This window comes from Coregonus lavaretus, assembly GCF_964263955.1.
Source record: "Coregonus lavaretus genome assembly, chromosome: 25".
NCBI lineage: Eukaryota > Metazoa > Chordata > Actinopteri > Salmoniformes > Salmonidae > Coregonus > Coregonus lavaretus.
Window position 1 is genome coordinate 11,600,036 of NC_140012.1, and position 25,456 is coordinate 11,625,491.

General features: G+C 44.1%; 1 protein-coding gene across 2 annotated transcripts in view; it reads right to left on the bottom strand.

The window, feature by feature from the left end:
* LOC311100671 (vesicle transport through interaction with t-SNAREs homolog 1A-like) overlaps positions 1 to 25,456 on the bottom strand; it is a 184,895-nt gene that overhangs the window by 31,336 nt on the left and 128,103 nt on the right. Inside the window, exons 6-7 of one of the 2 annotated variants that reach the window (XM_084141608.1) lie at positions 23,453 to 23,523; positions 20,174 to 20,235 (exon numbers count right to left, since the gene is read on the bottom strand). In XM_084141608.1, coding sequence (XP_083997734.1) covers positions 20,174 to 20,235; positions 23,453 to 23,523 — 133 coding nt within the window. Of the gene's footprint in view, positions 1 to 20,162; positions 20,236 to 23,452; positions 23,524 to 25,456 lie in introns of both variants that reach the window. The other variant, XM_084141609.1, reaches the window with a different exon arrangement.

A 25,456-nucleotide genomic window follows, 5' to 3' on the forward strand; every position in this document is an offset into this window, starting at 1 on the left:
GACCCTGGAGGTGTAAAACCAACCTCCTTGTCGCCACGGAGACGCTGGGTGCCCGGGTTGAGTCGAGTTGAGGAGTCTGCCGTTCAGTTGGCATGGGGCCTGGGCTAGCACCGGGGTGCCCAGCCAAATACCCTGCCTGCCTGCCTGCTTGGCCCAAACCCTAACCCGTCGGCCAGGGGAAGGTGAGGGCAGTGGCAGCTGGGCCAGCACTTCAACGTCGAGCACCACTCTCCAAACAAACAACCCAGCGGGCCAGAAGCCACGGCAGCATGGAACCGGTCATTACTGACTGAGTTGCATGCCTCGTCTAGGCCAGCCCTGCGCTGCCCTGAACTTGTCAAGAGCTGTCCCAGAGCAAGGATATACCAACAATTGTCTGCTTCAGAGGGTCTTTTTTACCATAAAATAACAAGAAGTTGACCACCTTATGACCTGGGGTTAATATCAATAACATCCTAATAAAAATAGGTGGAAAAGTAATGTGAAAAGCCTTTTAGGCCCGATGTCACAGACATACAAGCGCATGTGAATGAGATGCTCTATAATGAGACTCTGTTCAGCCTTGGTTATTGGCTCTCTCAGGCATTTTCTGCATTGATTAGGGGTTATCCAGACATCCAAAGCCTACTCTGCCTTGTCATTGTACTTTGGCTGGCCTCAGAGAGGAAACAGCCATGAAAATGGCATTCTAGAATTCACTCCACAGCAAGAAGACAACCAGAGGGTCATTATATTTTATGAAATGTCTAACCACAGGTTTTTGCCAAAGCATTCAGTTTCCACAAAACGTATCCAGGCAAAATGCAAATAAACAAACAAAATGAGCTGTGTCACAAACTGCCGGCAGTGTTCGAGATATAAAGAATTAGCCTAGTGTGCAAGCAGCATAATTCAAATTTCCCATCTAATCTCCACTTTTCTCACAACATATTTCTCAGCAGTCATGCTCAAGTCATTTGTGGAGCAGCAGAAATGCCAATATTGAAGGTATTCTGAAGCGAGGCCGCCGTGTGTTCTCTCTGTTCTTGGCCTGTACACAAAGTGTCTCAGAGTAGAAGTGCTCATCTAGGATCAGGTCCACGTCTTATTCATTAGGATTTAAACAGCAAAACTGATCCTAGATCAGCACTCCTACTGTGAGCCACTCTGTGAATATGGGCCATGGTAGCACAGCACTGAAGTATGGGAAAACCTCCCAGAAAGCCAAACAAACACCATTCACCAAGATGCATTATGTTTATTATTCTTTAAAGAGGTCACATTATCATGAAATATCCCTTGTGAGAAAGGATAAAGAAGTCAACATATTTTGAGATGTATGTACAGTGCATTCGGAAAGTATTCAGACCCCTTTACTTTTTCCACATTTTGTTACGTTACAGCCTTATTCTAAAATTGATTAAATAAAACATTTTCCTCATCAATCTACACACAATACCCCATTATGACAAAGCAAAAACAGTTTATATTTTTTTGTGCAAATTTATTTTAAAAAGAAATACCTTACTTACATAAGTATTCAGACCCTTTGCTATGAGACTCGAAATTGAGCTCAGGTGCATCCTGTTTCCATTGATCATCCTTTAGATGTTTCTGCAACTTGATTGGAGTCCACCTGTGATAAATGCAATTGATTGGACATGATTTGGAAAGGCATACACCCGTCTATATAAAGGTCCCACAGTTGACACTGCATGTCAGAGCAAAAACCAAGCCATTAGGTTGAAGGAAATGTCTGTAGAGCTCAGAGACAGGATTATGTCAAGGCACAGATCTGGGGAAGGGTATCAAAACATTTCTGCAGCATTGAAGGTCTCCAAGAACACAGTGTCCTCCATCATTCTTAAATGGAAGAATTTTGGAACCACCAAGACTCTTCCTAGAGTTGGCCGCCCAGGCAAACTGAGCAATCGGGGAAGAAGGGCCTTGGTCAGGGAGGTGACCAAGAACCCGATGGTCACTCTGACAGAGCTCCAGAGTTGCTCTGTGGAGATGGGAGAACCTACCAGAAGGACAACCATATCTGCAGCACACCACCAATCAGGCCTTTATGGTAGAGTGGCCAGATGGAAGCTACTTCTCAGTAAAAGGCACAATATATCCTGCTTGGAGCTTGCCAAAAGGCATCTAAAGGACTCTCAGACCGTGAGAAACAAGATTCTCTGGTCTGATGATACCAATATTTAACTCTTTGGCCTGAATGCCTCCACGTCTGGAGGAATCCCGGCACGATCCCTACGGTGAAGCATGGTGGTGGCAGCATCATGCTGTGGGGATGTTTTTCAGCGGCAGGGACTGGGAGACTAGTCAGGATCGAGCGAAAGATGATCGGAGCAAAGTACAGAGAGATCCTTGATGAAAACCTGCTCCAGAGCGCTCAGGACCTCAGACTGGGGTGACAGTTCACAGGACAACGACCCTAAGCACACAGCCAAGACAATGCAGGAGTGGCTTCGGGACAAGTCTCTGAATGTCCTTGACTGGCCCAGCCAGAGCCCGGACTTGAACCCGATCGAAAATCTCTGGAGGGACCTGAAAATAGCTGTGCAGCGACGCTCCCCATCCAATCTGACAGAGCTTGAGAGGATCTGCAGAAACTCCCCAAACAGGTGTGCCAAGCTTGTAGCGTCATACCCAAGAGGACTCGAGGCTGTAATCACTGCCAAAGGTGCTTCAACAAAGTACTGAGTCAAGGGTCTGAATACTATGTAAATCTGATATTTCAGTTTTATATTTTTTATAAAATTGCAAACATTTCTAAAAACCTGTTTTTGCTTTGTCATTATGGGGTATTGTGTGTAGATTGATGGGGGGGATAATTTAATCAATTTTAGAATAAGGCTGTAACGTAACAAAATGTGGAAAAAATCAAGTGTCTGAATACTTTCCTAATGCACTGTATGTCATAAGCCACATCATGCTGTAGAAAATTATATATGACTTATCACATACGTGACATAGTTGAAGCTAACTGATCAATAAGTAACTATTTCAAACAAAGTATTTTATCCAAACTTTTAGGTAAGCCAAAGAGTTACCTATCTAACAAGACAATTCAAGGCTGGACCAGAAGACTAAGTACTGCAAAACATCCCTCATAAACTCATAACTCACAGGCAAGCAAAGTGACACTGAACGCTCTCTCAAGTCGGTTATTAAATTAAACACCCAAAATTAATTGGAACAATGAGATAACTAAAAAAAGAAAGGAAGGGGGAGGGTGAAAATAACATAGAAAATACAAAGACATGACATAAAATCTTCTGCCTTGTGTGAGGGAGAAAGAATGGCATTGAAACACAAGAGATTGAGCGAAATAGAAAGAGAGCGATGTGTTTAAATAAAATGAGAGGACAAATGGCAGCTGTGTGTCTTTATCTTGGAGACCTAGTAAATTGAGTCACCAGCGGTTCGCATGCACACACACGCACACACACACACACACACACACACACACACAGACGCCTGGCTTGATACTTCCGTTTGGCGCATTCTCTCATACACACACAGTGCTAGATTAAGATGAACCAATTAGAACATCACAGTTTTATCAGTGAGCTTCAATAAGGAGTGGGTGATTGTATTGTGAGGCCTGCTCCCTCTCTCCCCTCACATTTCACTGCAATCAACACTAAACGCTCCTCTCATGGTCCCAGAAACAAAGCTGCACACACGGAAAAGTGCAGGAGCTCACAGACTGCATCAACACACACACAGGCACACATACACTGGGGAGAACAAGTATTTGATACACTGCCGATTTTGCAGGTTTTCCTACTTACAAAGCATGTAGAGGTCTGTATTTTTTATCATAGGTACACCTCAACTGTGAGAGACGGAATCTAAAACAAAAATCCAGAAAATCACATTGTATGATTTTTAAGTAATTAATTTGCATTTTATTGCATGACATAAGTATTTGATCACCTACCAACCAGTAAGAATTCCGGCTCTCACAGACCTGTTAGTTTTTCTTTAAGAAGCCCTCCTGTTCTCCACTCATTAACTGTATTAACTGCACCTGTTTGAACTCGTTACCTGTATAAAAGACACCTGTCCACACACTCAATCAAACAGACTCCAACCTCTCCACAATGGCCAAGACCAGAGAGCTGTGTAAGGATATCAGGGATACAATTGTAGACCTGCACAAGGCTGGGAAGGGCTACAGGACAATAGGCAAGCGGCTTGGTGAGAAGGCAACAACTGTTGGCACAATTATTAGAAAATGGAAGAAGTTCAAGATGACGGTCAATCACCCTCGGTCTGGGGCTCCATGCAAGATCTCACCTGGTGGGGCATCAATGATCATGAGGAAGGTGAGGGATCAGCCCAGAACTACACGGCAGGACCTGGTCAATGACCTGAAGAGAGCTGGGACCACAGTCTCAAAGAAAACCATTAGTAACACACTATGCCGTCATGGATTAAAATCCTGCAGTGCACGCAAGATCCCCCTGCTCAAGCCAGCGCATGTCCAGGCCCGTCTGAAGTTGGCCAATGACCATCTGGATGATCCAGAGGAGGAATGGGAGAAGGTCATGTGGTCTGATGAGACAAAAAGAGCTTTTTGGTCTAAACTCCACTCGCCGTGTTTGGAGGAAGAAGAAGGATGAGTACAACCCCAAGAACACCATCCCAACCGTGAAGCATGGAGGTGGAAACATCATTCTTTGGGGATGCTTTTCTGCAAAGGGGACAGGACGACTGCACCATATTGAGGGGAGGATGGATGGGGCCATGTATCGCGAGATCTTGGCCAACAACCTCCTTCCCTCAGTAAGAGCATTGAAGGTGGGTCGTGGCTGGGTCTTCCAGCATGACAACGACCCGAAACACACAGCCAGGGCAACTAAGGAGTGGCTCCATAAGAAGCATCTCAAGGTCCTGGAGTGGCCTAGCCAGTCTCCAGACCTGAACCCAATAGAAAATCTTTGGAGGGAGCTGAAAGTCCGTATTGCCCAGCGACAGCCCCGAAACCTGAAGGATCTGGAGAAGGTCTGTATGGAGGAGTGGGCAAACCTGGTCAAGACCTACAGGAAACGTATGATCTCTGCAATTGCAAACAAAGGTTTATGTACCAAATATTAAGTTCTGCTTTTCTGATGTACAGTGAGGGAAAAAAGTATTTGATCCCCTGCTGATTTTGTATGTTTGCCCACTGACAAAGAAATGATCAGTCTATAATTTTAATGGTAGGTTTATTTGAACAGTGAGAGACAGAATAACAACAAAAAAATCCAGAAAAACGCATGTCAAAAATTGTATAAATGTGTTTGCATTTTAATGAGGGAAATAAGTATTTGACCCCTCTGCAAAACATGACTTAGTACTTGGTGGCAAAACCCTTGTTGGCAATCACAGAGGTCAGACGTTTCTTGTAGTTGGCCACCAGGTTTGCACACATCTCAGGAGGGATTTTGTCCCACTCTTCTTTGCAGATCTTCTCCAAGTCATTAAGGTTTCGAGGCTGACGTTTGGCAACTCGAACCTTCAGCTCCCTCCACAGATTTTCTATGGGATTAAGGTCTGGAGACTGGCTAGGCCACTACAGGACCTTAATGTGCTTCTTCTTGAGCCACTCCTTTGTTGCCTTGGCCGTGTGTTTTGGGTCATTGTCATGCTGGAATACCCATCCACGACCCATTTTCAATGCCCTGGCTGAGGGAAGGAGGTTCTCACCCAAGATTTGACAGTACATGGCCCCGTCCATCGTCCCTTTGATGCGGTGAAGTTGTCCTGTCCCCTTAGCAGAAAAACAACCCCAAAGCATAATGATTCCACCTCCATGTTTGACGGTGGGGATGGTGTTCTTGGGGTCATAGGCAGCATTCCTCCTCCTCCAAATACGGCGAGTTGAGTTGATGCCAAAGAGCTCCATTTTGGTCTCATCTGACCACAACACTTTCACCCAGTTCTCCTCTGAATCATTCAGATGTTCATTGGAAAACTTCAGATGGGCATGTATATGTGCTTTCTTGAGCAGAGCACCTTGCGGGCACTGCAGGATTTCAGTCCTTCACGGCGTAGTGTGTTACAAATTGTTTTCTTGGTGACTATGGTCCCAGCTGCCTTGAGATCATTGACAAAATCCTCCCGTGTAGTTCTGGGCTGATTCCTCTCCGTTCTCATGATCATTGCAACTCCACGAGGTGAGATCTTGCATGGAGCCCCAGGCCGAGGGAGATTGACAGTTATTTTGTGTTTCTTCCATTTGCGAATAATCGCACCAACTGTTGTCACCTTCTTGTAGCCCATTCCAGCCTCGTGTAGGCCTACAATCTTGTCCCTGACATCCTTGGAGAGCTCTTTGGTCTTGACCATGGTGGAGAGTTTGGAATATGATTGATTGATTGCTTCTGTGGACAGGTGTCTTTTATACAGGTAACACGCTGAGATTAGGAGCACTCCCTTTAAGAGTGTGCACCTAATCTCAGCTCGTTACCTGTATAAAAGACACCTGGGAGCCAGAAATCTTTCTGATTGAGAGGGGGTCAAATACTTATTTACATTTCATTTTTTACATTTCAGTCATTTAGCAGACGCTCTTATCCAGAGCGACTTACATGAGCAATTAGGGTTAAGTGCCTTGCTTAAGGGCACATCGACAGATTTTTCAACTAGTCGGCTGGGGGATTAGAACCAGCGACCTTTCGGTTACTGGCACAACGCTCTTACTCACTAAGCTACCTCCCTCATTAAAATGCAAATCAATTCATAACATTTTTGACATGCGTTTTTCTGGATTTTTTGGTTGTTATTCTGTCTCTCACTGTTCAAATAAACCTACCATTAAAAATATAGACTGATCATTTCTTTGTCAGTGGACAAACGTACAAAATCAGCAGGGGATCAAATACTTTTTTCCCTCACTGTATCAAATACTTATGTCATGCAATAAAATGCAAATGAATTACTTAAAAATCATACAATGTGATTTTCTGGATTTTTGGATTCCGTCTCTCACAGTTGAAGTGTACCTATGATAAAAATTACAGACCTCTACATGCTTTGTAAGTAGGAAAACCTGCAAAATCGGCAGTGTATCAAATACTTGTTCTCCCCACTGTGTACACCATAGGTTTTGTGCTGGGGGTATAAAATAACAACAAAATATCGCCCAATAGCTGCTTTCCACAGATGTGTCATCAAGCGAATATGATGTCATGAACCCTGTCCAGCCTGGACATCAGTCACTTCCTGAAGGGTCGTTGACCACGCTGATGTGGGTCAAAGAGTCCAAGACACTTTGCTGTGATTTACTGAGGAGGACCTGAGTGAGGCCTACACTGATTCGTTCACACTGTATGATTTCTATAGAGGCAAGAGGTATGTAGGTCCAATGGCTTACATACAATACAGATGAAGAACAATTTAATACTAAGGCTGGGATTAAATTAATTACAGATAGGACCATACAAAGGTTATTAACTGTTAAACTGATTAATTATTTGTTTAATTGAGGTGAGCATTTCAGAGGCATAGTTCTGTCATTTTTTATTTCAGCTCATGAAACATTGGACCAACACTTTACATGTCGAGTTTATATTTTTGTTCAGTGTATATTGAACTGCTTTAGCTTATATTCAGCTTGAATTCTAAATTAAACACATCTCCCAATACCATGCAAATATTTTTTTGACACTGAAGCAAGCACACAAATTATTTTCTTGTTTGGTCATTATCTTACCTTAGAAGTGTTTACTGTGCAGGATGACTAGCATCTATTGAGGTGCAATGTCCCATAAATTGAATGCCCAAATCAACTTAAAGTATCTACAAAATACGTTTTGCAGCGTCATAAACCAAAAGGAAGGCTACAGCTCATATTTTTCCTTGTATTGTTCACAATTCATATATTTTTTGAGAAATGTGAAGCTGGTCATCCGATTGTATGGCCTGCACTAATGGATTTCCAGATCACACTTTTAGAGGTGTAGTGGATTTTCACAGCAGTGGGTCCTGAATGGAGGGATTTAACACTAGATAGAAAAATGACAAAGACAATCCTCCAGCCTTATTAGACCAACATCACCTTGTTGCTGTGGTGTTAAAAAGAAAAACCATCTATAAAAGCAAGTGTTTTCTCCAAAGTACTTGTGGAACTCTTGGCGTGTGCTAACTTCTTTCCTCGGTTGGTTGCAATTATAATCAGAATCACCTTTATTCAAAGTACATTTGCATATACAGTACCTGGAATTTGACTTGGTGAAATGGTGCTGCCAGCAATACATAAAATATACAGACAGAATATAGACAGAGGAATTACAATATACATACAGTATATACAATAAGGATATGGACAATATGGATTACACAAGTCCCTACAAAGCAAGTGAACAGCGAATAGCGATAGGAGTCTTCTCTTCTGTCGGTCTATTTTTCAGACCTCGATCGTCCCCAATACGCCATCACTGTGTTAATCATAAAAGCTCTCAAGGTTGGAAGCTTTCCAAAACGAGGGACTGAAACTCTTGAGAAGTGTCATAATGGGAGCCCCTCTCAACTCTCCACAGCCAACAAAGCCCAGTCTTGATGGGAGTGACGCTGCAACCTCTTCAGCTTCTTCAAAATGTGGTCCTGTTTTTATTGTTCCTTCCATTGTGATAAAGGGAATATTTTATGCTATCTGCAACACGAGAGTGTCAACATCTCAAAATGAGCAGGCTTGCATTGTGTTCTTCATACCCCCCCTTCTCGAAACACACTCCAAGATGGGGGTCTGCTAGGGTGGGTTAGGAGAGAGGCAGAGACAGACAGACAAGACAGGGAGATGTTATTGAAAGGATAGAAGAGAAGGAATATAAAGGGGGGGGGGAAATGAATTTCACTATTTTGTAAATATTTCACGCTTTTACACCCAGCCAAAGACAGATCAGAGATGCAACAACAACAGCAAAGCTTCAGCTTAACCATCCAACCAGATGTCAAAAAACATAGTCTAAGGTGATGTTTCTTCATGTATTTTATCAATGCAATTGTCTACAAACACTACATAAGGATCCCCCTCAAAGATATGATAGACATTCACTCTAGTCTTCCATAATCTGATAAGTCAACAGATATTGTATTTGTCTATTCATTTGACTGAAAGCTTTATCAGTAAATGCAGTAAATCTGAACTATCAAACACACAATGCCTTATTCCCATTAAGAGGGCACTACAACATTAAAGGCTAGAGAGTAGTGGTGATCCAATGCATTATTCAATGACACGGCAAAGGGCAGAATATTTAAAGTACATAAACGCTCACTGAGAATTTGTAAAATGAGTAAAACAAATTGGGAAAGTTGGGGGCTAAAGAAAACATCTGAGCTCCGGTACCAAGTCTCCCTGTACCAGAAATGTAAGGTCAAGAATTGATCCCCTTTTCAGTCACCAGAAACCAATGTGCCCATATACAGTAAGAGGGAGGGGTAGATGAAAGACTGTTATAGAAAGATAGAGTGAAAGGAAGTTAGGCCATTTGGCTACAGCAGTTTCATCCTGGCAGCCATTGCACTACGGACTAAGACAGGCTAAAACACCCCAGCACAGAACAGCTTGGCATGGCACAGTGATGGCATGTCCTGGCATGCCAAAGCATGGTATTCTTCCCAACCCAACATGCTCGAGTGGGCTAGAGTCTGTATGGCTCTAAAACATGGCGACGAACCAGGCCTCTCTCTTTCACATGTATACCAGTGTCCACGTCTGCAGTGGCATTCTGCATTCTCTGAGGCAGCTGTTTAGAGGAGCGCAGTGCCCAGATGTAAACACACACACACACACACACACAATGGCATGCTGGCAGGGACGACAGCCAGGGGAGGAACAGTGTGATAGGTTCTAATTGCTTCAAAATGTCCAGAAGAAGGCCCCCTATTATCTATTTAAATTGGTTGAAAACGGTAGGCTGGGAGGGTGGAGGAGGAGAGGAAGGGGGGGGGGGGGGGGGGACCCAGGCGAAGGGAGAGGAGCTTCTCCGTGTCGCCTCATTATATACCTCTTGACGGACGCCCGCGCTCAACCCCTGGATGAATAGGCCGCGCTGAATAAGTTATCACGAGCCACGTAAAGGGAGAGTGGGCTCCACAAACAACAACGAGAAGAGTCTCTCTACTTTTTCTTTTTTTCTCTATCTATCTCTTTCTTTCTCCTGACGAAAGGAAGGGCCCGCCACAGTCTGGGCACTCACCTGTAATTTCAGCAAAAACAGTAGGTGGAAAAGACAGGAATGAAGGAAACAGGGAATGAAAGAAATGAATTGCAGATGTCTGTGTCTGCACAGATATCCACACAACATTCCCTCCTTTTCGTTTGATCCGTTTCCTCTTCTGCATACTAGCACTTCTTTCATTTCTCCAGAAGGCAGGGACCTCCTTTGGACAGCATCTAAGATGTTTGAGGAGTGTGTGTTTTTTGTACTTCGTAAAACAAGGCTTCGAATAAGATCACTGCATCAATCTGTTTTTGTATGTTTCTTTTGTCTTATTTTTGGTGTTGTAGCTGTTTTGTGTTTTGTCTGGGTCTGGAGAACCATATGGAGTCACACCTTCATGCTGTGTGATGGGAATGAAGGCTTTCCCCAGTGGCTACTCTCAAGAGTTAAGTATTCAAACCAGCATTCAGACCAGTTCCCCCTAACTGTCACCACTACACATCAATACCACTGCCACCAAGCTTCCCTTGCCATTACTCAAAAGTAGTGGCAGAACTTTTGGACGTCTGACGGGCGAATCAGAGGGTGCCGCAGCCCGACAGGCGCTCGACGGCAGATCAAACAGGGTGGGTACCCTTGGAGTGACACCTGGAGCCACTTCAAGGGGGGAGGCGCCACTGATCTCCAGTCAGCTCGTTGGAACGGCCTGTCGATGTCGGGGGGGAAAAGCGCCTCAACCGGAACACAACCAGAGAGGGCGAATAAACCATCACCTCAATGTCATACGGGGTTGACCTCAGGGTGTTGGGAAAAGGATGACAGTAAAAGTCCCTGTTCCAGGGTGGAAAACTAGTTGATTGATAGGCTGCTATGGCAGTATACTCCATTGTTTTTTTATTTTTATATTTTTTATTTAACCAGGTAAGCCAGTTGAGAACAAGTTCTCATTTACAACTGCGACCTGGCCAAGATAAAGCAAAGCAGTGCGATAAAAACAACAACACATGTTGACAGTATCTGCTCATCGTCTTTAAAAGGTTACATTGCCATGTGCAGCACTTACCTTATCTGGAATTGAAATACATTTTAAGTATTGCACAAGACTGCAAACTTCGGCAACTTACAGGAAACTTCCAAGACAATCCAAAAGTAGGGAAATGACATATCACATATTAGACGGATATCACATATTAGACTGATATCACATATTAGCACTGTATATATAGTAAGTGAAATATCTCAACAACACCTAGACAGACAACACAAGCAGTATCTGACCTCCATTAAGTCCTAGAGGCATTGCAACTATAGGTGTGGTACAGATAATAATGGAGAGAAGAGAAAGCCAGAGCTAGTCAGTAAACAGTCTCTTCCCTCAATAGACAAAGGCATTCCTTATATAAAACATGAGCCCATCTTTGCCCTTGTAAACAACCCCGTTCTCTGCAGCCCAGGCTTGTTTGTGTCTCTCTCCTTTCCCCAAAAGCATCCCATCAGCACTCTTTAATGGGAGAGGTGGAGGAAGAGAGAGAGAGAGAGAGAGAGAGAGAGAGAGAGAGAGAGAGAGAGAGAGAGAGAGAGAGAGAGAGAGAGAGAGAGAGAGAGAGAGAGAGAGAGAGAGAGAGAGAGAGAGAGAGAGAGAGAGAGAGAGAGAGAGAGAGAGAGAGAGAGAGAGCGAGAGAGAGAGATAGGTGGCAGTGCTGCTTGTTTGGCTCGGAGCGGCTGGTAATGAGGCTCAGGCGCACCCTGTAATTGTCCCAGCAGCCAGACACACACATGCGTGTGCGTAAATACACACACACATACCTATCTCACTAGACTGAATGTACTATAAAAGAACAAAAAAAAAAAGCCTTCAGGTACATGGATAAGCTATTGTTTCTCACAACAAAAGTTTACTGCCAGCTAGTAGGTCCACTTACAACTCTACAAACTCAAAGAGGAATGCTGTGGTGGAATACACTGATACTGCCCATTTCTACAGTATTTTAAAAAGTGTACTGAGCAGCACCGACTATCTCTGTGCTTGACACTAGCTGGAGCTCCTCCCAGTCTGCCATTGCTTCCATAGCTATACAATCAACGTATTTGTGTGGATTGGTGATGAAGCCCCTCTGTACACGGATCTAGTCTAGATAAAGGTCTCCAATCCACAGAGGTCTGCTCTCATAAAGTCTTTCAGCATTGGACACTTGGCACTGAGCTCTAAAATGCTATCCCTACTGTACCGCTGTATCCCCTACTGAACGCTCATGTACCGCAAACACACACTAACAAAAGCCAGCTGCCTTCACCAGAGATGGGCGAAAGAGGTAGCCAGCTACGATTCACGCTTTGGCACTTCACTCGTTTGCCAGGAAAAGAGAAGAGGAAAACACGAGAAGTTCACAGAGGGAGCAGATAGGCCTACCCAGAGGGAGGAGAAGCAAACGCCAAAGTGATATCAGCCATGCTGAATAAATTGAGAGACGAGAGGGAACGGAGTACAAATTATCCGCCGCAACACGGAGAACAGATCAGAGAGGTATCCGTTGGGATTGGTCCACCACTCTCGGGACAGGCAATATGCGCTAGGCTATGGCTAATTCCAGCCTCTCTGGCTTGCATAAATGAGTTCAACTGGAAATGTTACCCAATATAAAACAGGGAAAATATGTTTTTGCATGACCTTTTATCAAACATGTTGCTTTAAACCATCTCAACCAAACCAAACCTATTCCGACTGATCAAAAATCAACTTTGTTTGACATTCGACCAACGGTCACCATGTGGATGTGACTCTTTCTAATGAGCAGGCTAATAAAAATACTTGTTGGCTAAAACAAAGCTGACGTGATTCAGATAGTCAGAGTTGGAAGAGGTGAACATCACATCATCAGATGCGTAGCGGACAAGTGAGGTCCAATGGCAGACCTACTCTTGGTGCTAGGAACTTGTGTGTGGTGACTCAGACCACAGCCTGCAGCTTTTGGAAGGAGTTGGTAGGGATGCAGAGATGCTAGTAAAGTCTACCCTGGTGTGCTGGACCTGGGTAGGCAGTGCGAGAGCTCAGGCTACAGTATAATCAGAATGCTTAAGAGACAGGAACAGGAAATCAATGATATGTCTTTCACAAAATATAATAATTATTGTTCATAGGTAATATGGTGCACAAGTGGGTGAAAACCCGATAGCAGGTTATCACCTTCACACAGCAGAAAATGAAACAGACTGATCGTGCAAGTTCTAGTGAGGGATTTTGTGTGTGTGTGTGTGTGTGTACATTAGGCTATGTGTGCAGTTCCTGTGTGTGTGGGAGTGCACGTGAGTGGGAGAAGATGCCTTGCCCCCTCCGCCACTGCTCCACCCAAGCCTCCCTCTCACTCCCCTGACTCTCGCATCCTAACAAGGCTTTTCCTCTGCTCCTCCTCCAAAAAGGCAAACCAAATAAATAAAAGAACAGGAAAAAAGGACCAAAGTGGAGGAACGAGAAGGGAAAGAAAAACACACACTGAACTATAATTTGTTCTATCTTTCAGCTTCAATTAAAAATAATATCAAATATTTTTGTTCGACTTCACAACAAGACTTCAAGAGGGCCCCCAAGACTCCCTTCCATTTGCATCCAGCCACAGCCCACTGGTGGAGCTGAATTCCATTAATTATATGACCTACATATCACATAGTTAATATTCCAGCACTGGGAAAGAGAGAAACTCAGCCAATACTGGTGGAAAGGGTCTAAATTTGGAGATCTTCAGGACATCAGAGCCCCCCTACTCCCAGCGCTTTCTGAGGCGGCGCTCTTTGATCTCCTTCCCTCCTGACATTGTTTGCAAATGTCGCTTTAATGGGACTGGCAAACACGAACGAACGCAGCCACGCTCTTTTCTCTTTCTCCTCTTCCCTGTTCGAAAGCCCATCGTTGCATCTCCACTTTCCAGTGAATCAAAAGGGAGAGAGGCCTGGCTCCCGCTGCTTTCCAGAAGGGAGGGGGTGTGAAGACGTGAACGTGTGGACAAAATGTCCTAATAAGGTCGGGTTTCTTTAACTATCATTGTATGTACTAGCAATAATAAGAATTGTTTGGACGTTGCATAAACAAATGGGATGTACTCGATGGTCATATGCACATAAGGTTATACTTGTCAGGATTAATGTTAGCCTGAACAGAGTTGTTAGCTCTACCGCAGCACTGGTAGTGCAGTTTGCAGTGAATAAGCCCTGGCTCAAGTGAGCCCAGGTTGAGGGCTACTAGTGTAGTATAGCATTCAGTATAATACTAGTATAGAATATTGGCCAAGATGGAGCAAGTTAGAGAATGGGCTAAGGTGCGCTGCACTTGCACACCGTTGGTCATTGGTGGGTTCTCTGGAGCTGAAGGGAGTTAGCATGCTGGGTCTAGCGTCCTAGCACCAGGCCAAGTGCTGATCTCTTAATCAGTGTCCAGAACGATCAGAGCCCTCCTCTGAAGGCTGGGGCCCCTGCCTGCCACTGCCAGCCCTGCTACCGCCATGAATATGGAGCCCTTCTGCGGCTGGGGCTTGCTTATGTTTTCTGTCTGATATCTCAGCCCCATTCCCATTTCAAAGAGAGGTCCACCCAGGGGTTTGACTTTTTGATCTGCTTGGTGACTGAATCGACCACCTGCATGCGGGATCAGCCGCCAGCGAGAAGAAGACCAACCCCTCCTACCCTGCCCCCACCCACCCTTGCCCTTCACACTGCCCCCCATCCACCCTCACCTTCCCAGAACCATCCAGAACCCCAGTGGTCATAACTGGGTCTGGAGCTGCATCTTAACTCTGCGACCGCTCTTTTCTGCTGTGTGCTGTGGCTGGGAGGAGATGCTGGACATGATTGCAGTAGCAGCAGGAGTCGGCTCCGTTCCCACCACAGACAGTCCACCTCTGTTGGGCAAAGTCATGGGAGCCATTTTGTGACCGCAGTGTGAGGGCTGTAATGTCAGGGCCCCATGGCACTGAGGTAACTGAGGAGAGAGCTGGGGCCTGTGGCTCCACTAATCAGGCATGGCTTCCACCACCAGCACATCCTTACACCCCTCACAGGACAGTGGTACCACCAACAAAGACTTAAAAACACAGAGACACTACATCCTACTGCCAGCATTCCTCTTCCCAAGGTCTAGCATGGGAAGGTCTAGCTTCCATCTGACAACATGTCATTTAGATAATATGCAGTGTGCAATTTCCTCTTAATGAATTGATATGATTCAGCAAGTTTATTGATATGACTTGATTGATATGGGTTGATGACTCAATCATGTATTACTATTCCTGAATACCTCTTAATGCAACATTTGCAGATCCCCTGACAGCTCGTCATTGAAAAGAACTGCAGCATGCTAGCTCAAGTGGCCATTAATAACAGGGAATGTTCTAATTGTGCATTATCAATTTCATACCGCTTAACTCCCGATGAGCATCATTGATATTATTACTTCCCCCCCCAAAAAAAATCCTTTAACAGGCATTAGCATTAAAACGTAATGAGATCACCATGACCATGACAATATCATTAAAACCCTCAGGACCCCAGATGATTGGATTAATAATTTAAAATATGTGCAGAGGAAGAAGCCCTCCACCAGCCGACACTAGGCTAAGTAATTGAGGGACTATGACATGGCAGTGCATGTGCTGTAGAGGAGGACTAGCATAGGACAGGGTTTTTTCAACTCCAGTCCTGGGGATCTACTGTAGAATCAGGGCTTCATTTCAACCAATTATTAACATTAAATTATATTGTTAAAGAAATACTGTTTCATGTGTCACTAGACCAACAACTAACTCAGATGTGTTGATCTTAGAGTATTTCTTAGAGAAGTGATGTTTCTTTCTCAGTATCTTTCTCTTTGATGCGCAGCTGGAGTGATATCCAGCATTCATAGTGGCTCTCCTCTCCTCTGGCTCAACCAGGAGAAACAGAGAAGGAGAGGTGACAAGACCAATGTCTCAACTTAAATCCAATACGATGTTATCTTTTTTTAATTATTATTATTTATTTTTTTATTCTTGGGGGTAGATCAGCTTAATATTGCAGATAGATTGTAACTTCCATCAATGTAATTGTCTGCATCACTTCCAATCCCCCATGTTTTTTATATATATACTCCCCTTTATTACTTTTCAACCCCGCCATCCTTTCCCTACTTGGGGTAAATTAGTGAACAACAATGCCCAGGCCTCTACTTCCAGCCTATACTTACTATCTACACCTTATGGACACAGTCAATTTTACAATAATTATATTTTATTTGTTTTTGCTCCTGAACTTCTTCTACTCTCAACCTCTCCGATCATTTTCATGATGTCCATCCGGTTTGCTTCTATATGCCATATCTTTCTAACTGTGCTCTTTCCCAAAAGCTCCCAACATACAACCTATATACTTATTATGGACACAGTATACAATGTTATCTTACTCTCTCTCTCTCTCTCTGAGCAATCCTGTCCTTTTTCACTCACTTTTTAATATCCAAGCACTTTCAGTCTTACATTATACATATTGCATTCAAAGCGTTAAATAGTCAATAAAAACAATATGCTTTATTGTCACATACACCGGATAGGTGCAGTGAAATGTGTTGTTTTACAGGGTCAATACGAGGTCAGTCACCCTCTAACAGTTAAGGTAGAGAGAGTTTCAGTATTAAAAAAGAAGAGTTGAAAAGAGGAGTAGCAAATGAGTACCAGAAGCCAATTTGTGCAGCACAGCTGAAGTTGCAGAGCAGAGTAGTAGAGGTTCACCTACTGGCCTCATTTACATATAACACTATAACTCTTTCGCAAACTACTGGCAAGCTTAAAACACAAAACACCCCAAACAGCGCAACAATTTCCTTGACTAATAAAAATACAACATTAATCAAATGCGTGAAACCTACAGGAGCAAGTAATGAAATGAATGGGGAAATTCACAAAAAGGGTAGTCAGTCTTAATATCAAAACTACGCCCTGTGACACTTTTGTTTCTCTGTCCCCTTTTCTGGTTATAAATGACTTTCAGGGATGAAAAATGTAAACAAAATTGTACAACCAAAATACTTTATTTTATTTAAACTCTAAAGGAAAGAGGAGTAAAAATGCTTGGTATGTGTCAAAAGAAGAATGGGAAGCCCCATGAAGCAGAAAGCAAGGCAGAGGTTGGGAAGAGGCTGGGGGCCGCCCAGCTTTAGAAAGACCCTAATAAATCCTGATTTGAGTCGGGGCTAACCAGAGAAAACTGCGAGCCTGAGCCGCGTTAGGCAGGCGCTACCGCTCTTAAATGCTACGTTTGATTAAGTCTTCCCATTAGGTGACAGCTGAACTTTAACATTAATATGATAATATTGAAATAAGTGGGTGTTATTTACTTTAGCACCCGGGTGGAGGCGGCAGGGGGAGGAGGGGCAGCGGGGGAGGACAAGGGAGGGGGGGCATGATGATGAATGATTTCTGGACAGCTCTGGGTGACACCAGGCGAGCCCAGGCCTCCTCTAATCAGACTTGACAAAACGGAGACCTATGCAGAAATATTGGTTACAGTCGGCGTCACAGCCCTGCCTGGGCCCCTGCAAGCGCTCCCATACCGCCTGCCCCTTCCCCTGATTGTCTAAAGGCACTGAAGCATCTATTTCAATTGGCACTTCCTTCCTAGCCCCGGGATTTTACATTTAGCTGGTGTCATTTACATATTACTCTTAATCAAAAACCACACTGGGAAATAAAAAAATAAAAAATAAACAAAACCGTGGCGTCACGGCTCAGGGGTAGGCGCAGAGGCACTTTATAAAATGGAGATGTGACAAGACATTAAGCTGAGTGTGTGTGTGTGTGAGTGAGAGTGTGGGGGGTGGGGGGTGGTATGCTTGTGAGTGAACGGATGTGTGTAAGAGTAAGGAAGAAAGAAGGAGAGAGAGAGAGAGAGAGAGAGAGAGAGAGAGAGAGAGAGAGAAAGCGAGTTGGCTAGGGGTGGTGGTATGTGTGTTTGTGAAAATTACGGACAATTTAGAAAATTGCCGGAGTGTACACAGCTTGTGTTTTTCTTGTTCGTCGAAAAGCATCCAGTATTGGTTGTTGGACAGCTCTTATACAGTACCATTCTGTATTAGATTGATGGAACTATACCATAGTTTACCGCAGAAAAGAGTAATCTACATTACAAACAGTGTATGGGGCATTCACATACAGTGGGGAGAACAAGTATTTGATACACTGCTGATTTTGCAGGCTTTCCTACTTACAAAGCATGTAGAGGTCTGTAATAGGCCTCTACATAGTGAGAGACGGAATCTAAAACAAAAATCCAGAAAATCACATTGTATGATTTTTAAGTAATTAATTTGCATTTTATTGCATGACATAAGTATTTGATCACCTACCAACCAGTAAGAATTCCGGCTCTCACAGACCTGTTAGTTTTTCTTTAAGAAGCCCTCCTGTTCTCCACTCATTACCTGTATTAACTGCACCTGTTTGAACTCGTTACCTGTATAAAAGACACCTGTCCACACACTCAATCAAACAGACTCCAACCTCTCCACAATGGCCAAGACCAGAGAGCTGTGTAAGGACATCAGGGATAAAATTGTAGACCTGCACAAGGCTGGGATGGGCTACAGGACAATAGGCAAGCAGCTTGGTGAGAAGGCAACAACTGTTGGCGCAATTATTAGAAAATGGAAGAAGTTCAAGATGACGGTCAATCACCCTCGGTCTGGGGCTTCATGCAAGATCTCACCTGGTGGGGCATCAATGATCATGAGGAAGGCGAGGGATCAGCCCAGAACTACACGGCAGGACCTGGTCAATGACCTGAAGAGAGATGGGACCACAGTCTCAAAGAAAACCATTAGTAACACACTACGCCGTCATGGATTAAAATCCTGCAGCGCACGCAAGGTCCCCCTGCTCAAGCCAGCGCATGTCCAGGCCCGTCTGAAGTTTGCCAATGACCATCTGGATGATCCAGAGGAGGAATGGGAGAAGGTCATGTGGTCTGATGAGACAAAAATTGAGCTTTTTGGTCTAAACTCCACTCGCCGTGTTTGGAGGAAGAAGAAGGATGAGTACAACCCCAAGAACACCATCCCAACCGTGAAGCATGGAGGTGGAAACATCATTCTTTGGGGATGCTTTTCTGCAAAGGGAACAGGACGACTGCACCGTATTGAGGGGAGGATGGATGGGGCCATGTATCGCGAGATCTTCCCTCAGTAAGAGCATTGAAGATGGGTCGTGGCTGGGTCTTCCAGCATGATAACGACCCGAAACACACAGCCAGGGCAACTAAGGAGTGGCTCCGTAAGAAGCATCTCAAGGTCCTGGAGTGGCCTAGCCAGTCTCCAGACCTGAACCCAATAGAAAATCTTTGGAGGGAGCTGAAAGTCCGTATTGCCCAGCGACAGCCCCGAAACCTGAAAGATCTGGAGAAGGTCTGTATGGAGGAGTGGGCCAAAATCCCTGCTGCAGTGTGTGCAAACCTGGTCAAGACCTACAGGAAACGTATGATCTCTGTAATTGCAAACAAAGGTTTCTGTACCAACTATTAAGTTCTGCTTTTCTGATGTATCAAATACTTATGTCATGCAATAAAATGCAAATTAATTACTTAAAAATCATACAATGTACCTATGATAAAGTTGAAGTGTACCTATGATAAAAATGACAGACCTCTACATGCTTTGTAAGTAGGAAAACCTGCAAAATCGGCAGTGTATCAAATACTTGTTCTCCCCACTGTATGTTTATAAGACAACAGTCTTCAAACACATGGACATACTTTCCCACTCACTAGGATTCCGATGACAACAGTACAGTATGTATTTGGGATAAATAAGATGTTGTGGGTTTGAGTGCGCGTGAGTTTCCGTATGTGCTTATAATGCATGTATTTGCCACCTGTGTATACTGTATGACTGTCTATTAGGCCCTTCTCAAGTGTACTTGGGTCTAAATGAGTGGATGTGAATGTGGTTGATGACACAGGCACACAGGTGAAGACATCTGTAGAGAGGTGCATTAGAATCATGGTCCCTACCTGCCTCTTACCTTCTCAGCATTCCCGTTAGGATGCGGGAGCTCTTGCCCAGGTTTGCATCGGTCTCTCTCAGCTAGAAGGAGGAGAAAGAGAAAGCACGGATGTAACACATAAAGACGTATACAGTCCATATAGAACACAGCTCAGTGGTGATTGAGAGGTGAGTGAGACTGGGAGAGAAACTTTGTGAAAGAATATGGGCGATAAAGAGAAAAAGAGATGCAGAGAATAAAACTGGGAGAAAATGAGAGACAGAAAAAGATTCTGAGAAAGAGACATAAACAGCCTCCTCAGTGGCGCAGCGGTCTAAGGCACTGCATCGCAGTGCTAGAGGCGTCACTACAGATCCGGGTTCGATCCCGGGCTGTGTCGCAGCCGGCTGCGACCGGGAGACCCATGGGGCGGCACACAATTGGCCCAGCGTCGTCCGGGTTAGGGGGGAGTGTTTGGCCGGCCGGGATGTCCTTGTCCCATCGCGCTCTAGCGACTCCTGTGGCGGGCCGGGCGCATGCACACTGACACGGTCGCCAGTTGGACGGTGTTTCCTCTGACACATTGGTGCATCTGGCTTCCGGGTTAAGCGAACAGTGTGTCAAGAAGCAGTGCGGCTTGGCAGGGTCGTGTTTTGGAGGACGAATGGCTCTCGACCTTCGCCTCTCCCGAGTCCGTACGGGAGTTGCAGCGATGAGACAAGACTGTAACTACCAATTGGATATCACAAAACTGGGAAGAAAAAAGGGTAAGAAAGTAAAAAATAAAAATAAAATAAAAGAGAGACATAAACAGAGAATGAAAGAGGGGCGTTTAAAATGAAAGAGAAACGTGTGCGGCAGAAGAACATCCAGTAGCTGAACACATTGGGCAGTATCGTAGCCTTTATGTTCGCTGTGGTTTCGGAGCATTCCTACTTTCACATCTACACACTAATGGCACAATCGGATCCATCTGCAAAGTGTTACTCTTTGCATTAGTGTGACTGGTTCTTGTTTCCCCCAATTTGTGTTTGACATTTCCCTGTTGAGATCTTTCACAACTGCTTGCTTCGTACAAAGAACTAAGGGGTCAAGGTAAATAGCAACATTGAGTGATGTCTCTACTACTGCCGTCTGTACTATGTTGTACTGAACAGTACTTATGATGTCCAATGCGCAATAATGAATATCCTTTAGTATTTCGCTTTTTCATTCTCTCTCTTTGGGGTCACATTTATGTTTTGGTTTTCAGCGTCTGTGACACTAGAAGTGTGATTTATGTACGTGTGTGATTTATGTACGAGGAGCCTTTCCACATAAGACTTGTCTGTGTGTGTGTGTAACTATCCTTGTGGGTACCAGAAGTCCTCACAAGGATAGTAAAACAAGGACAATTCTGACAAGTGGGGACATTTTGCCGGCCCCTACGAGCAGAAACACTATTTTAGGCTTAGGGTTTAGGGTTAGGGTTAGAATTAAGGTTAGGGTTAGGAGTTACCGTTAGGTTTAGGGTTAGGAGTTAGGGTTAGGTATAGTTTTAGGCTTAGGGTTAAGGTTAGGGAAAATATGATTTTGGATGGGAATAAATTATTTGGTCCTCAAATAGCAATACAAAACTGTGTGTGTAGTAAAGTTACTTATTATGTTTCACACACTGTCCCTCTTCTCCATATTTGATTTTCACACATTCTCACTCTTCCTCCTTCCCTCGTCTCAATCCCTTTCTTTCTCTTCTCCATCTCTCCTTCTTTCTTTCCCTCTCTCCGTGTGAGGGTTGTTCTGGCAGGCTGTTTTGAGGACCGTGCTGGTTGCCAGGCTGAGCAGGCTCAGGGACAGATGTGGGTTTGGGCGGGTTTGGCTGCTGGCTCTGACACCAGCCCTATAGCCGCCTGATGACACCATGGATGGATCGCTCCCCAGAGACTTCCCACTTTCTCCCAAAATACTACTCTCTTTCTCTCTGAATCAATCTCACACTCTTTCCTTCACTCTGTCCTTCTCTCACTTATGGAATCAATCTCACACTCTCGCTTTCTCTCATTCTCTCTCTCGCCCTCTCTCTCAGCCATATCAAAGGGCCCATTTATGAGATATAGCCTAAGATTGATGAGGCAATAAGGCAAACAATCTATTCTAATTAAGTCTTTAAGGAATCCATGTACTGTGAGGATTGGTGACGGGGCTCAGTGAGTGAAGTTAAAAAAGGACATCTACTTTTGCCCCCAAGTTCAAGTGTCTGCTGTCGACCTCCATTAATACCAGAAAAACTCATTTGAATAAACTTTCACACCTGCTTTGACTGAAGGGAAAAGCCATGCCTCCTGCTGTGTGTGTGTGTGCACCACTGCTTGTGAATGCAAGTGTGTGTCTCGGTATTTATGCTTAAACAATGCCCCCCAAACTCCTTCATCCTCTGTCTTTTTCATACAAGAAAGACGCTTACCGACCCTTCCATCCTGTGTCTTCACATCATGATTTTCTTCTCTTTCCCCCTCCCTCTTTTAGACCCACAAACTGTCTTTAAAAGGAAGAGGGGGCCTGTGCAGGCTCATGGGAAAGAGAAAACGAGGGAGAGAAAGAGAGGTATTATTCTCCTTAGACGGCAGGCAGACCTTTTGAAAGGAGATGTTTGATTTCCTTTGAAATCGCCTGCGAGGCCCACTGCCACTGTTGTGATCTTAAAGCATTCTCCGTAGAGGGGCCGTCAGAGCGGGGCCCCTCACCGTGCTGGGGCTCTCTCTGCTCTACCTGTCTGTCTGACTGGCTGTCTGGGGGGCGGACATGAGGGAGGCGAGGAAGACTCTACATAGGGAGGGACAGACAGAGAGAGAGAGAGAGAGAGAGAGAGAGAGAGAGAGAGAGAGAGAGAGAGAGAGGCACAAAGTCTAATGCTCTATGTGTGAGAGAGATAAGAGGAGAGGAGGTGAAAGTGATAGAGTAAAAGAGAGAGAGAGAGAGAGAGAGAGAGAGAGGTAGAGAGAGTCGCAAGGTCTAATGCTCAGTTCTTAATGCAGTCAGTGTGTGGGTCCATTCATGCATGTGTGCCCACGTGTGTGTGTGTGTGTATATGTTTGTGTGTGTTCACTTAGACAGTCTTACATCATCTTACATGGGACACACAATGCTTTGGTGAGCATAGCGGTGTAAGTGGTGAATATCCCTCCAACTACAATGCCTTGTTTTCATCAGCCCTTTGTTCTTCAATCCCATTGTCCTTCTAGCACAGACCTTTACACACTCATTAGATCATGAGGGTAATGGTTCATGTCCGGTGTATGTGTGCGTGTGTGTCCTGCATGTGTGTGCAAGTGTTCTCACCCGATCTCTGGATCTCTGGATCTTCTCGCGGTCAGTGTGTAGGTTAGCCAGGATCTCTTGGCCAACTTGTTCTGAATGAAAAAGAGAGGAGAAACACAGTACAGGTTAGCATGGGTATGCTGTGCCTGGGATGCACCTGTCTTCCCTTTGATTCCTAACTGAACATTTTCTGAGAGAAGTTCAAGCTAAATGCCTTACTTAAAGACATGACAGCACTAAGCCCCGAACTTGAACAAGTGATTTAAGTCCATTTCTTAAGTACTCTGCTACTGTTGCCCAATAGTCTAGTCCACAGCTAAAGAGGATATGACATTGAGGTGTACGTTAAGACCCACAGTATGTGTGAGGTGTTTGTGTGTGTGTGTGTGTGTGTGTAAGCTATTGTAGCAGAAGGCTAGCTTCAGCTCAACCAGCCCACTAACCTTAGAACATTGGGCCAAACCCATGTCTGGCCTAGTTAAACCTTACTTAGCACGGCTAAAGTGAGCCTGGATCAGCTGTGCAGACAGAACTATCAGCTTCACCACCACTAGCAATGAATCCTCATTTAATGCCATATTCTTAGAATAGATATGGGCGGCTCCACGTCAGGAAGGCCCTGAAATATTTTTGGTATCTCATACTGTTCTGGCAATTCTCACATAGAAACTTAAATTGGGAAGAAGGTTGTTTGATATTCCTTTTACAGTTGTATCACAAACCATTTGGGGGGAAATCATGATGAAAGTGGCCATTTCAGGCCCTTTTTAGACATATGCCTCTTTTAAGACCCTATGATCCGTGAACCGTACATGATACAGACAATATCTTGGTGTCATTATACTCCTTATAGTGTGTTCTAAAATAAGGACTGTCTAGATTCTTAAATAAAAAATGTCACATTAATTTATTCAACATGAAAAATAATACCCTTTTTGGTTTTGCTTCTTTTTACTCTTCAAACACGTCAAATTTCCAGAGTGGAAGATATGACCCATTTTATACAGTGCCTTCAGAAAGTATTCACACCCCTTGACTTTTTTCACATTTTGTTGTGTTACAGCATTAATTAATTTTTTTTCCTACACACAATACCCCATAATGACAAAGTAAAAACATGTTTTTATAAATTTTTGCACATTTATTGAAAATGAAATACAGAAATATCTCATTGTTCATACTGTACATTGGAGAAAGACTGCCACTAAAGTATTGTGGTCAGTTTGTATTACCTTGTAAATTAAATTAAAATATAGTGGCTGGTGGGGGTCTACTTGGGGAGAGTGGGTCCACCAAGAGACTGAAGTGAGATGAGTGGAGCCCCCACACATACCTCAGAGAAGTTTCTGATGCCCTCCCAATCACCCCGTCCCAATCCCTCGGATAGAGCTCCTCTCCACTCTCACCACTAACCACTATTGAATCTTAGCTATAATGACAGACAAGGAATAATAATGACTCGACATCTCCTAATCTGTAAAGAACTCATTCAATTTACAGCAGGTTTGCAAATCACAAAAATAAAAAAAATCCTTCCTTCTCTCTCCCTCTCCCAAGCCAAACCCAACCGAGTGGAGTGTCCTTGCATACTCCCTTAAAAGATCTTCGCTTGAGAAACAAGAAAAAAGTGGCAATAGTACCGTTTGTCATTTTTGAGACGCCATAGCCTCAAAATAGTTAGAATTGATCTAAGATAACTGTAGAAATCAAGAAATCTGTCATTAATTTTGACGTTTTTGCCGAGGAGATCTTAGTTGTGCAATTTTACATCTAACTAAGATGTTTGGTGCAGTATTTTTCAATAAAGAAATATGCATGAAAACGAGTTGTCACTCGCTGAATGACAACAAAGACTTTATTGAAGAATCCCTACTGTTGACCAATCACCGACAAAGGGACGTAGACTTCGGCTCCGAACTTCGGCTAGCCTCCAGGAAAAATGTTGTGTGCCCGAACAGCTGAAAAAACCTTCACCGAAGTCCAAAACAGAAAATGGTGTCATAATATATGCACAAACTCTACCAA